Genomic DNA, 14,340 nt, shown 5'->3' on the forward strand with positions numbered 1-14,340 from the left:
CCTTCCTTCCTCCCTTCCCTCCCTCTTTCCTCCCTCCCTCCTTCCCCCTCCTTCTTTCCTTCCTTCCTTCCTCCCTCCCTCCTTCTTTCCTTCCTTCCTCCCTTCCCTCCCTCCTTCCTTCCTTTCCTTCCTCCCTCCCTCCTTCTTTACTTCCTTCCTTCCTCCCTCCCTCTTTCCTTCCTTCCTCCCTTCCCTCTCTCCTTCCTTTCCTTCCTTCCTCCCTCCCTCCCTCCTTCTTTACTTCCTTCCTTCCTTCCTCCCTCCTTCTTTCCTTCCTCCCTTCCCTCCCTCCTTCTTTACTTCCTTCCTTCCTCCCTCCCTCCTTCTTCCTCCCTTCCCTCCCTCCTTCCTTTCCTTCCTCCCTCCCTCCTTCTTTACTTCCTTCCTTCCTCCCTCCCTCCTTCTTTCCTTCCTCCCTTCCCTCCCTCCTTCCTTCCTTTCCTTCCTCCCTCCCTCTTTACTTCCTTCCTTCCTCCCTCCTTCCTTCTTTCCTTCCTCCCTTCCCTCCTTCCTTCTTTACTTCCTTCCTCCCTTCCCTCCCTCCTTCCTTTCCTTCCTCCCTCCCTCCCTCCCTCCTTCTTTACTTCCTTCCTTCCTTCCTCCCTCCTTCCTTCCTTCCTCCCTTCCCTCCCTCCCTCCTTCTTTCCTTCCTCCCCTCCCTCCCTCCCTTTTCCTCTTGCCTAACACTGAATAGTAACCGAGCGATGCATTTCCCCCCCCCCCATGAGAGGTGGTGAGATCTATTTTTACTTTCCACAGGGAACGCGGCCCAGGCAGGTTTCTCTCAACACAATCACAACAGATGGAACAACGCTCGGCCTGCGAAAAGGGACGACGCAATTCTCACCAGGGTTAGGCTGAAGGTATTCCGTCGTTCGGGCCAAGACTTCCGTAACGGCCTTGCTGGTGAGGTCCACTTTCTGCAGAAACGGAAGTCGGGAGTTGACAAGAGCAACAGAAACGTGGGAAGAAGGTGGGGGAACGTGATCGCTTCATTTTTGGAGGGACAGATAGTCCCCGACTTGCAACGGTTCGTTTAGCGACCATTCTAAGTTTCAACCGCACTGAAAAAAGGGACTTACGACCGATTTTCACACTTGCGACTGTTGCGGCCTCCCCAGGGTCACATGGTGAAAATTCAGACGCTTGGTGACCGACTCGTATTTATGACGGTCGCTATGTCCCCGGGGAGCTCACGTGATCCCCTTTTGCGACCTTCTGACAAGCAAAGTCAATGGGGGAAGCCAGATTCACTTAATGACCATGTTACTCACTTAACAACTGCAATGGTTCACTTAACAGGTGTTACTAACTTAACAATTTTAGTGGTCCACTTAGCAATTGTGTTACTAAATTAACAACTGCGGTGATTCACTTAACCACTGTGTTACTAGCAACAATTGCAGTGATCCACCTAACCATTGTGTTACTAACAATTGCAGTGATTCACTTAACGATTGTGTTACTAACAACTAGTGATCCACTTAACAATTGTGTTACTAAATTAACAACTGCGGTGATTCACTTAACAAATGTGTTACCAACAACATTAGTGATCCACTTAACAATTGTGTTACTAACAACTGCAGTGATTCACTTAACAATTGTGTTATTAACTTAGCAACTTTAGTGATCCACTTAACAATTGTGTTACTAACAACTGCAGTGATTTACTCATCAGCTCTGGCAAGGTCGTAAAATGGAGCGACACTCACTTAACAAATGTTTCACTTAGTGACAGAAATTTTGGGCTCCATTGTGGTCATAAGCTGAGGACTACCTGCACGTGCTAGGTTTCTTTCTGTAAATTTTTGGCTTAGATTAGTGATTTTCAAGAGTTTTGCACATGTTCCTGGGGAAACCTGTTCTGGAAGTTGGCGAATGCAATTTTATTTTATTTTTTAAAGGCAAACTAAATTCAGCGAAGGGGTTTGGCAAACTCCTTATTACGGTAAAATAACTTGAGGAATATGTCGTGTCTTTGAAGAGAACGGCAAAAATTGCATTTTTTATTTTTTTAAAAAAACCACACACACCGCCTTTTAAGATGTACAGGACGTGGGCCATAGCTGTGTACATTATTTCAGCATTATTTGACGGACTGGTTTTGTCAGGGAACAGACGGATTCGTTTTCCCCGCTTTATTGGCAGATTTAAATTGGGAACGCTGACACACAAACAAGGGACTAATTTATGTAATGTCAACTTATGTAAAATAAACATAAATTTCTGCCTTGTCAGCCTCTGCAGTTGTGTTGGCATGCAAAGATAGTCTAGCAATTCAGTCCCACAGGAAGTCCTGACCCTACGTGAGCCTGGCGATTACGGTCGTAAAGCGGGTCACCACGGGACCGTAAGTCAAGGACAGGACAACCTGTCATTGCCCTGCTTGTTCCTTGTGGCCTCCTTTTTAAGCTTTAACCCTGTTTGACCACGACAAACAAAATTGATCCAATGATGGAATGGTAACTACAGAAATTGTGGCTTCTCCAGTTTTGGAAATTTTTTAGGACAGGATGTCTTCAGAATCTTTCAATGAGTTTCCTTGCGCATTTCGAAGGCTCAGACTTGCTCTTAGACTGGGAAGAAGAAAATACTTACGACCACAAGGGAGACCAGAATTTCTGTCCCAAAGTGAGACACTTGTGAAACGGGTTTTGCCCCATTTTACGACTTTTCTTGCCATAGATAGATGGATGGATGGATGGATGGATGGATGGATGGATGGATGGATGGATAGATAGATAGATAGATAGATAGATAGATAGATAGATAGATATGGAGAGATGGATAGAGAGATGTGGATGATGAATAGATAGATAGACAGACAAAATGGATGGCTGGATATGGAGAGATGGATAGAGCGATGTGGATGGATAGATAGATAGATAGATAGATAGATAGATAGGGATGGATAGATAGATAGATAGATAGATAGATAGATAGATAGATAGATACATACATACATAGATAGATAGATATGGAGAGATGGATAGAGAGGTGGATGGATAGAGATAGATAGATAGATAGATAGATAGATAGATAGATAGATAGATAGATAGATAGATAGATAGATAGATATGGAGAGATGGATAGAGCGATGTGGATGGATAGATAGATAGATAGATAGATAGATAGATAGATAGATAGAGATGGAGAGATGGATAGACACAAAATGGATGGATGGATATGGAGAGATGGATAGAGAGATGTGGATGGTGGATAGATACAAGATAGATAGATAGATATAGATGGATGGATGAAGGAAGGAAGGAAGGAAAGGGGGGAGGGAGGGAGGGAGGAAGGAAGGGAGGGAGGGAAGGAGGGAGGGAAGGAAGGTAGGTATTGGGTTTCCGTCCTGAGCAGGGGGTTGGACTAGAAGACCTCCAGGGTCCCTTCCAACTTCGTTATTCTCTTAAAAACATAGAAAATTGATCCAGAGGCCCATCAGGTCTGGGTCGGTGAGTTTTTTTGTTTTGCTGTTTTTGCTTTCATTTCATATTTTCAATTACAGGTAGTCCTCAACTTACGGACCTCAACTGAGCCCACAATTTCTGTCGCTCAGTGAGACGTTTGTGAAGCAAGCTTTGTCCCGTTTTACAACTTTTCTGGCCACGGTTGTTATAAACGAATCGCTGCAGCTGGTAAACCAGTAACCCCCATGGCTGGTCAGAAGGCTGCAAAAGGGGATCGTCATAATTTATGCAACCGTCATAAATCGGAGCCAGTTGAATTCAAGCGTCTGAATTTCGATCACGTGACTGTGGAGGATGCTGGAACGGTCGTAAGTGTGAAAAACGGTCATAAGCGACTGTTTTTCAGCGCTGCTGAATGGTCACTAAATGAACCGTTGTAAGCCGAGGACTACCTGTCCTTATTTCTCATTTATTTTTTTTAAGCTTTTGTCGGATGATAGACCTTTGTTTATCCCAAGTTTATCCTCTAATCCTAATTACTGAAGATTAGTGGGCCTTCTTATATTAATCCTTTTGACTAAATCCTCCTTAGGGATGGTTTGAACAGTCAGCCAGATGTTTAGACTGGATTTGGACGACTTGAGTCTTTCCCGAGGACCCGGGATGCCCTTACAGGCAGTCCTCGGCTTACAACGGTTCACTTACTGACCACTCAAAAGTTACAACGGCGCTGAAAAAAGTGACTTACAACCAGTTTTTCACACTTAACAACCGTTGCAGCATCCCCCAGGGTTATCTGCTCATAATTCAAACACTTGGCAACTGTCTCCTATTTCTGACGGTTGCAGATATCCCCTTTTGCGACCTTCTGACAAACAAAGCCAACGGGGGGGAGAGCCAGATTCAATTAACAAACCGTGTTGCTATCGTAACAATTGTGGTAAGAAAGGTCGTAAAATGGGGCAAATTTCACGTAGCAAATGTCTCACTTAGCGACAGAAATGTTGGGCTCTGTTGTGGTCGTAGGTTGAGGATTACCTGTATTGGAGGGTGTTAAAATGGTTGACCACAATCCGGGGACTTGGTGACTGGTTCATATTTATGACGGGATTGGGCAAGGTGCCAGGATCATGTGATCCTCTTTGGCGACCTTCTGAGAAGCAAGGTCAATGGGAAAGCAGATTCGTTTAACGACAGCATTACTAACTTAACAGCGGCAATGATTCGCTTAATAACTGTGGTGAGAAATGGAGCAGAACTCAGTTAGCAACTGAAATTTTGGGGTCCATCGTGGTCGTAAGTTGAGGACAGCCTGCATGCTCCTGGTCTCTTCAATTAAACAAGGTTATCCATCAGGACACACACACACACACACATACACCCCAGTGACAATGTTCAGGAAATTGTTGAAAAACCCTTTTGCCAGGCTTTAGGACAGGGGGCTTCAAACCTGGCACTTTTATGACTTATGGACTTCAGCTCCCAGAATTCCTCAGCTAGCATGCCTGCCTGAGGAATTCTGGGAGTTGAAGTCCACAAGCAGGGGTCTTCAAACCTGGCCCTTTTATGACTTGTGGACTTCAACTCCCAGAATTCCTCAGCCAGCGTGCCTGCCTGAGGAATTCTGGGAGTTGAAGTCCACAAGAAGGGGTCTTCAAACTTGGCCCTTTTATGACTTGTGGACTTCAACTCCCAGAATTCCTCAGCCAGCATGCCTGCCTGAGGAATTCTGGGAGTTGAAGTCCACAAGCAGGGGTCTTCAAACTTGGCCCTTTTATGACTTGTGGACTTCAACTCCCAGAATTCCTCAGCCAGCATGCCTGGCTGAGGAATTCTGGGAGTTGAAGTCCACAAGTCATAAAAAACCCAAATTTGAAGAACCCTGTGCTAGAGAATATCAAAGATGTTGAAGATCATGAGTCTCCAAAATTGGCAACTTTAGGACTTGTGGACTTCAGCTCCCAGAATTCCGAGGTTTTGGGGAAAAGCCAAAGTCAGCTTAATGCTGTTATGAGGAACTGGAAATAGATGCTAGAGAATATCAAAGATATTAGATATCTATTAGATATTAGACATTAGTCTCCAAACTTGGCAACTTTAGGACTTGTGGACTTCAATTCCCAGCATCTCCCAGGAAGCCATGGGAATTCTGGGAGTTGAAGTCCACAAGTCTTAAAGTTGCCATCTTTGGAGACCCCTGAGGTAGACCTTGTCCATAACACACAAAACTACTTTTTCATGCATTCTTTGGTTATCCTTACCCACCTTCTCCATTTCTTTGAAGTCCTCATCCAGCTTCGTTCCTTCAGCCCCGCCGACTTTCTCGCTGACCAGCTGCGAAAGAAAAACAAAAGTTTATTTTTTAAAAGAGGAACAAGTATTTATTACAACAAGGCCTCATTTAGCGACAGCCTCGGAGACTGACCATTCACAGGTTATGACAGTGATTTATTTTTTTTTAAAAAAGGAACTTTACGATCAGTCCTTCAATTTACAGCTCTGGCAGGCCGGCCAAGCACAGGAAAGCTGAATTAAGATTGTATGGATGGGAGCAGTTTCAGTTAGTGACTGCTTTGCTTAACGACCGTGTGGCTGGTCCAGCTGTGGCTGATAAACGATGACAACCTATACAGGCATGTATTTATTACAGGTACTTTCAAACCACCCTAATCAACATTCGGCTTACGACAAATATAACAAAACCACAACAATAGCCTTAATACAAAGGATCATCCAGTCAAAAAACAAAACAAAAACCCACGCCCATCATTTAACCTAAGTGCCTAATCAAACTGAATTATAAATTCTCATATATAGGAAGTCCTGGACTTACAACGTATTTGTTTAGTGGCCGAAGTTACAACAGCAGTGAAAAAGGTGTGTTATGACAGTTTCTCACACTTACAACCGTTGCAGCATCCCCACGGCCACATGATCAAAATTTGGATGCTTGGCAACTGACTCATATTTATGATGGTTGCAGTGTCCCGGGGTCGTGTGAAGGCTCTTTGCAACCTTCCAACCGGCAAAGTCAATGGGCAAGCCAGATTCGCTTAGCAACCGTGTTAATATTCACGGTTGTCCCAAAGGTGCTTTTTTTTTTCCCCCAGGAGGCGAATGGACTTTCTCATTTTTCCCTTGAAGACGTTTCGCTTCTCCTCCAAGAAGCTTCCTCAGCTCTGGCTGGGTGGTGGGGAATTGAAGGATTTATACTCCTTGCAGACAGCTGGTCATTTGCATCCTTTTAGAGCCGTTGAGCCCACTTGGAGGCTTACCTGCGTCCTCAGGGTCACCCGAGTGGAGCAAACGGGTGTGGAGCCTTCTCGGAGCTGCTGAAAGGAAGCAGTTCCAAGAAGCTCTTTATAAAGCAGTTCTTTTCAGCCGCTCCGAGAAGGCTCCACACCCGTTTGCCCCACTCGGGTGACCCCGAGGACACAAAGAAGCCTCCAAGTGGGCTCAACGACCCTCTAAAAAGGATGCAAATGACCAGCGGTCTGCAAGGAGTATAAATCCTGCCATTCCCCACCACCATCCAGTCAGAGCCGGAGAAGCTTCTTGGAGGAGAAGCGAAATGTCTCAGGGGCTGCCCCCAAAGAAGAGGGAGTCAAGCTATTCGCCAAAGCGCCTGAAGGCAAGAGAAGAAGCAACGGATGGAAACTAATCAAGGAGAGAAGCAACCTGGAACTAAGGAGAAACTGCCTGACAGTGAGAACAATTCACCAATGGAACAAGCTGCCTCCAGAAGCTGTGAATGCTCCAACACTGGAAGTTTTTAAGAAGAGACTGGACAGCCATTTGTCTGAAATGGAATAGGGTTTCTTGCCTGAGCAGGGGGTTGGACTAGATGACCTCCAAAGTCCCTTCTAAATCTATTCTATTCTATTCTGATTCTACTCTACTCTATTCATTATCTTCAAAGGAAAAACACGAAAGTCCAGTTGCCTCCTGAAAAAGGCACATTTGGCCCCAACCGTGTTAATAACAACTGCAGCGATTCATTAACAACGGTAGCAAAAAAGTTGTAAAATTAAGACTACCTTGCTTTGCAACAGAGATCTTTGTCTCAATTGCGGTCATAAAGTTGAGGACTACCAGTATTGGATACTAAAATAGAATTAAGGGTTGGTTGTTTTTCTTTAAAATCTACACGTATGCATAATTTCAACATTTTAACAGCGGCAAATTTTCTGCTCCTGAGAACGCAGCCTGCACAAAAAACACGGTTCGTCTTTTGTTTTTAAGTATTTGAAAACGAGTATTTATGTAGCAACATTCAAGCCCCATTAAAGCTTTTCTTTTTTTTGTTTCCATGTCACGGTGCCAAGGTTTTCATCCAATTCTTCACTACCGCACCGAGTTGTTAACCTTCAATTCTTTTTTAAACTGCTTGTTAAAATACTCTCCGGACAGAATATATAATAATATAAGACCACTAACGCCCAACTTTTAATATTTATATGTAAGGGTGTAGTAGGTCTATACATATGTTGTGTAAATGTCTGTTATGCATGTCTACACTTTGAGAGGAAGCAACTAAATTTCATTTTTAATGTGTCCCATTGTGCCCACAGGGAAAAAAATGACAATAAACGTTATCTAATCTTTTTTTTTAAAGGGGTGGTAGTCATTATTCTGCAGTTTTTAAAAGCTCGTGGCATCGTCGTCGTCATCGTAACAGTAATCAAAGGAAGGACAAAAAAAATATCACAAAATTCAAAGATCTGCAAATAGAAGTAGAACAGCGGTGCCAAAAGAAAGCAAAGGTAAGACCAACAGTGACTGGCGTCTTGAGTGCAATCCCAAAACATCTGGAGCATCCCTTGAACACCATCTAATGCAGGGGGTATTCAAACTTGGCTCTTTTATGACTGGTGGACTTCAACTCCCAGAATTCCTGAGCCAGCCACGCTGAGGGGAAAGGGAGAGGTTTCCAAGGTGAGCCATGCCGGCTCAGGAATTCTGGGAGTTGAAGTCCACCAGTCATAAAAGAACCAAGGTTGCCTACCCCTGGCCTAGGCCTAGGCCGCTTTATGACTCATGGACTTCAACTCCCAGAATTCCTGAGCCAGCCACGCTGAGGGAAAAGGGAGAGGTTTCCAAGCTGGGCCATGCTGGCTGAGGAATTCTGGGAGTTGAAGTCCATGAGTCATAAAAGGGTCAAGATTGAAGACCCCTGGTCTAATGCAAAAGGCGGTTTGAGACTCAAAACACCTGACATCCTGTGACAATCCTTTTAACGCCTTCCAACACAGGGGGTCCTCAACCTACGACCACAACGCAGCTCAACCTTTCTGTCGCTAAGCGAGACATTTGCGAAGTGAGTTTTGCCCCGTTTTAAGGCCTTTCTTGCCACAGGGGTTAAGCGAATCGCCGCAGTTGTTACGATAGCAACACGGTTTGTTAATTGAATCTGGCTCCCCCCGTTGGCTTTGTTCGTCAGAAGGTCGCAAAAGGGGATATCTGCAACCGTCAGAAATAGGAGACAGTTGCCAAGTGTTTGAATTGGGAGCAGATGGCCCTGGGAGATGCTGCAAGGGCCATTAAGTGTGAAAAACCGGTCGTAAGTCACTTTTTTTTCAGTGCCGTTGTAACTTTTGGACGGTCGCTAAGTGAACCGTTGTAAGATGAGGACTGCCTGTAAGAGCAGCTGCCTATCCCAAGTCCTCAGGAAAGACTCAAGTCATTCGAATCCAGGCTAAACATCTGGCTGGCTTTTCAACCATCCCTCAGGAGGATTTAATTTTAGTCAAAAGGATTAATCTAAGAAGGCCTGCTAATCTTCAGTAATTAGGATTAATTCAAACGTGCTTGGGACAAACACAGGTTAATCATCCGACAAAAACTTTAAAAAAATAAATGAGAAATGAGGACAGGTAGACCTCAGCTTAAAACGGTTCACTTAATAAACTGTTCAGAGTTACGGCGGCACTGAAAGAAAGCCACTTATAACCCGTTTTTCACACTTGTGACCGTTGCAACATCCTCCACAGTCACGTGATTGAAATTCAGAGGCTTGAATTCAACTGACTCCTATTTGTGACGGTTGCAGCGTCCCGAAATCACTCCGTCCCCCGTTGCGACCTTCTGACAAGCCATGGGGGGGGAAGGCCAGGTTCACTTAACAAACCGGGTTACTAATTGACCAACTGCAGCGCTTCGTTTATAACGACCGCGGCAAGAAAAGTCGTAAAATGGGACAAAGCTCGCTTCACAAATGTCTCAACTGAGCGACAGAAATTCTGGGCTCAGTTGAGGTCCGTAGGTTGAGGACTACCTGTAATTGAAAATAAGAAATGAAAACAAAAACGAACCGAAAAAACTCACTGCCCCAAACTTGATGGACCGCTAGGTCAATTTTCTATGTTTTTAAAAGAATGACAGAGTTTGGAAGGGGCCTTGGAGGTCTTCTAGTCAACAGCTGCAGACCCTATTCCTTCCTTCCTTCCTTCCTTCCTTCCTTCCTTCCGTCCTTTCCTTCCTTCCTTCCTTCCTTTCTTTCCTTCCTTCATTCTTCTTTCCTTCCTTCCTTCCTTCCTCCTTCCTTCCTTCCTTTCCTTCCTTCCTTTCCTTCCTTCCTTCCTTCCTTCATTCTTCCTTCCTTCCATTCCTTCCTTCCTTCCTCCTTCCTTCCTTTATTCTTCTTTGCTTCCTTCCTTCCTCCTTCCTTCCTTCCTCCCTTCCTTTCCTTCCTTCCTCCTTCCTTCCTTCCCTTCCTTCCTTCATTCTTCTTTGCTTCCTTCCTTCCTCCTTCCTTCCTTTCCTTCCTTCCTTCCTTTCCTTCCTTTCTTTCCTTCCTTCATTCTTCTTTCCTTCCTTCCTCCTTCCTTCCTTCCTTTCCTTCCTTCCTTTCCTTCCTTCCTTCCTTCCTTCATTCTTCTTTCCTTCCTTCCTTCCTTCCTCCTTCCTTCCTTCCTTTCCTTCCTTCCTTTCTTCCTTCCTTCCGTCCTTTCCTTCCTTCCTTTCTTTCCTTCCTTCTTCTTTCCTTCCTTCCTTCCTTCCTCCTTCCTTCCTTCCTTTCCTTCCTTCCTTCCTTCATTCTTCCTTCCTTCCATTCCTTCCTCCTTCCTTCCTTTCCTTCCTTCCTTTCCTTCCTTCATTCTTCTTTGCTTCCTTCCTTCCTCCTTCCTTCCTCCCTTCCTTTCCTTCCTTCCTCCTTCCTTCCTTCCCTTCCTTCCTTCATTCTTCTTTGCTTCCTTCCTTCCTCCTTCCTTCCTTTCCTTCCTTCCTTCCTTTCCTTCCTTTCCTTCCTTTCCTTTCCTTCCTTCCTTCCTTTCCTTCCTTCCTTTCCTTCCCTCCCTCCTTCCATCCATGTGTCTGTCTGTCTGTCTATCTATCTAAATTAACAGAATAAAAGAATTGGAAGGGACCTTGGAGGTCTTCTAGTCCAACCCCCTGCTCAGGCAGGAAACCCTATACCTACCTACCTACCTTCCTTTTTTCCTCCCTCCCATCCATCCATCCATCCATCCATCCATCCATCCATCCATCCATCTATCTATCTATCTATCTATCTATGAATAGCTGAGTTGGAAGGGACCTTGGAGGTCTTCTAGTCCAACCCCCTGCTCAGGCGGGAAGCCCTCTCCCCATTCAGACAAGCGGCTGTCCAGTTCTCTTCTTAAAAACCTCCACAACTTCAACAATTAATTATTCCAACTGATTAAAACTTGTAGGCCGGCTGACTCTCAACAACTCTGGCTGGCTAATTAACCGTCAAACCGAGAAAATGTCAAATGTTTTCCTCGGCCACACTTGTCACACCCAAGAAGCCTTCTTCCACGTGACTCCTCTAAAACACACACTGTACACTGTACACAACCCCAACGTTATCACAAGGGACGTTTGTATGGGTGGTTTAATAAATGAATCATTTGTGCACAGAGTGTGGAAGATAACTGGCCAACAAATTTCAGCTCAGCTGGGTGTAGATTTTTTTTTTCAAAGTCTTGGGCTAAATATCCCAGCATTAGAAAAGGAGCGAAGTGGATGAAACAGAGGAAGTCCTCCACTTACAACGGTTCATTTAGCGACCGCTCAAAGTTGCAACGGCACTGAAAAAATGTGACGTGTGACTTAGGTTTTTAAGAAGAGACTGGACAGCTATTTGTCTGAAAAGGTATAGGGTTTCCTGCCTGAGCAGGGGGTTGGACTAGATGACCTCCAAGGTCCCTTCCAACTTTATTATTATTATTAAGTTACCAACTTTGCAGCATTCCCCCCCCCCATGGTCACATGATCAAAATTCGGATGCGGGGAGACTGCTTCGTACTTATGACCGTCGCAGTGTCCCTGAAGGCCACGTGATTCCCCTTTTGCGACCTTCTGACAAGCAAAGTCAATTGGGGGGGAGGCCAGATTCGCTTAACAACCGGGTTACTCACTTATCAACTTCAATTTTTTTTTTCCGATTAGCAATTGTGTCAAGGAAGGTCGTAAAACGGGGGCGGGCAAAAGCTCACCTAACAAATGTCTCACTTAACGACGGACGTTTTGGGCTCCGTTGTGGTCGTAAGCCGAGGACCACCTGTATATCCAATATCCATGACTGAGTTTGCATATTAAGCCATGATCTGCTGCGTTAGACAGAGTGGGCTGCTTTGAACCGGCCACTAAACTGATTAATGCTCAGTTTCTAAGCCTGGTGTTTATGTAGCAACATTAATCCCACCCAATAAATCTTAGTTTTCATGGGTATTTCATACTGCCAAGAGTTTCACCCAACTTGTGAGTCAGAGCATCAGGTTTCCACAAGTGTGCACATTCAAAGTTTATGACCACAACTGGGAATCAGAATTTCTGTGGCAAAATCCCTGTGTTTGCATGATCAAAATCCGGCCCCTTGGCAACTAGCAAGTATTTATGACGACTGCAGGGTCCCCGGGGGTTGTGCGATCCCCTTTTGTAACCTTCTCACAAGCAAAGTCAACGGGGAAGCCAGATTGACTGTAACAACCATGTTCCTAAACTTAACAACTGTGGCAAAAAAAAAAAATGTCACAAAGTGAGACAAAACTCAGTTGACTGTCGTGCTTAGCCACAGAAATTATGAGCTCCGTTGTAGTCGTAAGTTGAGAACTACTATAATTTAAGGTGGGCTAGAAAACATCAGACAAACTAACCATCTATCCATCCATCCCATCCATCCATCCACCTACCTATCCATTTATCTATCTACCCATCCATCCACCTATTCCATCCACCCATCCACCTACCTACCTACCCATCCATCCATCCATTCCATCCATCCACCCATCCACCTACCTACCCATTCATCTATCTATCTATCCATCCATCCATCCATCCACCTATCCCATCCATCCATCCACCTAACTACCGACCTACCCATCCATCTATCCATCCATTCCATCCATCCATCCACCTAGCTATCCATCCATTTATCTATCTACCCATCCATCCATCCATCCATCCATCCACCTACCTACCCATTCATCTATCTATCCATCCATCCATCCATCCACCTACCTATCCATCCATTTATTTATCTATCTACCCATCCATCCATCCACCTATCCCATCCATCCATCCACCTAACTACCGACCTACCCATCCATCTATCCATCCACCTAGCTATCCATCCATTTATCTATCTACCCATCTGTTTATCTACCTATTCCATCCATCCATCCACCTATCCATCCATTTATCTATCTACCCATCCATCCATTTATCTACCTATTCCATCCATCTATCCATCCATCCATCCATCTATCCATCCATCCTCCATCTATTTATCCATCCATCCATCCATCATCTATCTATTTATCTATCCATCCATCAATCCATCGATCCATCCATCGCCCTAGTGGTTAGAACAGACATGTCAAACACAAGGCCCGGGGGCCTGATCCGGCCCCGAAGTGGTGTCATGTGGCCCATGTAGCCATCCTGGAAACAGTGAGGGAATGGCCCCCGCTGCCTTGGCCCTGGCCCAGAGAGCCTCCTTCTGCTAGAGACCCTCAGATCTGTCCCACTCCTGCCCAGGCCCCCATAGGCACCCTTGATGCCAATGATGTAGAGCTGGCCACGCCCACCCAGTAGGCCATATGCACTCTAGCCATGCCCACCCAGTAGGCCACGCCCACCCTGGCCACGCCCACCTGGCCCTCTGAGGGCAACCACAATGCTGATGCGGCCCCTCAGTGAAATTGAGTTTGACACCCCTGGGTTAGAATATAGTATTGCAGGCTGACTCTGCCTACAGCCAGGAGTTTGATCCTGACCGACTCAAAGTTGACTCAGCCTTCCGTCCTTCTGAGGTCAGTAAAGTGAGGACCCAGATCGTTGGGGGCCATAGGCTGACTCTGTAAACCGCTTAGAGAGGACTGTAAAACACTCTGAAGCAATATATAAGTCTAAGTGCTATGGCTACTGCTAATGATTACATTTATTTGCCATCCATCTAGTTTCCTAACGTCACTGGGCAGCTTACACCATTAATATCAAGCACAAAACAATGCCTTAATCAAGGAACCATCAAGGACAGAACCACACCCCCACCGACACACACAGGACCAGCCACTTGTGTATAAACAGGGAGTAAGCCACACCCTCCCCATTGCACTGATGATGTTACAAGGCTGGGCAATGAAACGTCTGCGAGAAAACAACCCAGCTCAGAGAGCACCAAGGATGCCACAGCTGCATATATTCTCTATCAGAATATCACAAACGTGTAGTCCTTGACTTATGACCAGTCACTTAAGAGACAAATCTCCCCAGGCTTTATTTATGACCCAGTTCCAAAGTTCCAAGGGCCAGCCTCCTCGCACGACCACAGGCTGGGCATCTGGCATCTGGCCCTGACTTACGGCCATTGGTGATGTTCTGACTGTGTTCGATGAGGCTTTTGCTGAAAATTGGCATTTTCTTCCGATTTTAGGCAAAACCAGCCCACAGCAAACAA

At 45.3% G+C, this 14,340-nt stretch overlaps 2 protein-coding genes across 2 annotated transcripts in view; both read right to left on the minus strand.

The window, feature by feature from the left end:
* The window catches only part of LOC310632881 (uncharacterized protein), a gene marked incomplete at its 5' end in the record, with an annotated part of 266,672 nt that overhangs the window by 70,839 nt on the left and 181,493 nt on the right, over positions 1-14,340 (minus strand). The gene's annotated exons all lie outside the window — the stretch shown is intronic.
* SH3GL1 (SH3 domain containing GRB2 like 1, endophilin A2) overlaps positions 1-14,340 on the minus strand; it is a 73,962-nt gene that overhangs the window by 15,232 nt on the left and 44,390 nt on the right. The window contains exons 2-3 of the mRNA XM_083350338.1: positions 5,682-5,750; positions 798-920 (exon numbers count right to left, since the gene is read on the minus strand). Coding sequence (XP_083206464.1) covers positions 798-920; positions 5,682-5,750 — 192 coding nt within the window. The remainder of the gene's footprint in view (positions 1-797; positions 921-5,681; positions 5,751-14,340) is intronic.

Source organism: Vipera ursinii, assembly GCF_947247035.1.
Source record: "Vipera ursinii genome assembly, chromosome: 1".
NCBI classification, from domain to species: domain Eukaryota; kingdom Metazoa; phylum Chordata; class Lepidosauria; order Squamata; family Viperidae; genus Vipera; species Vipera ursinii.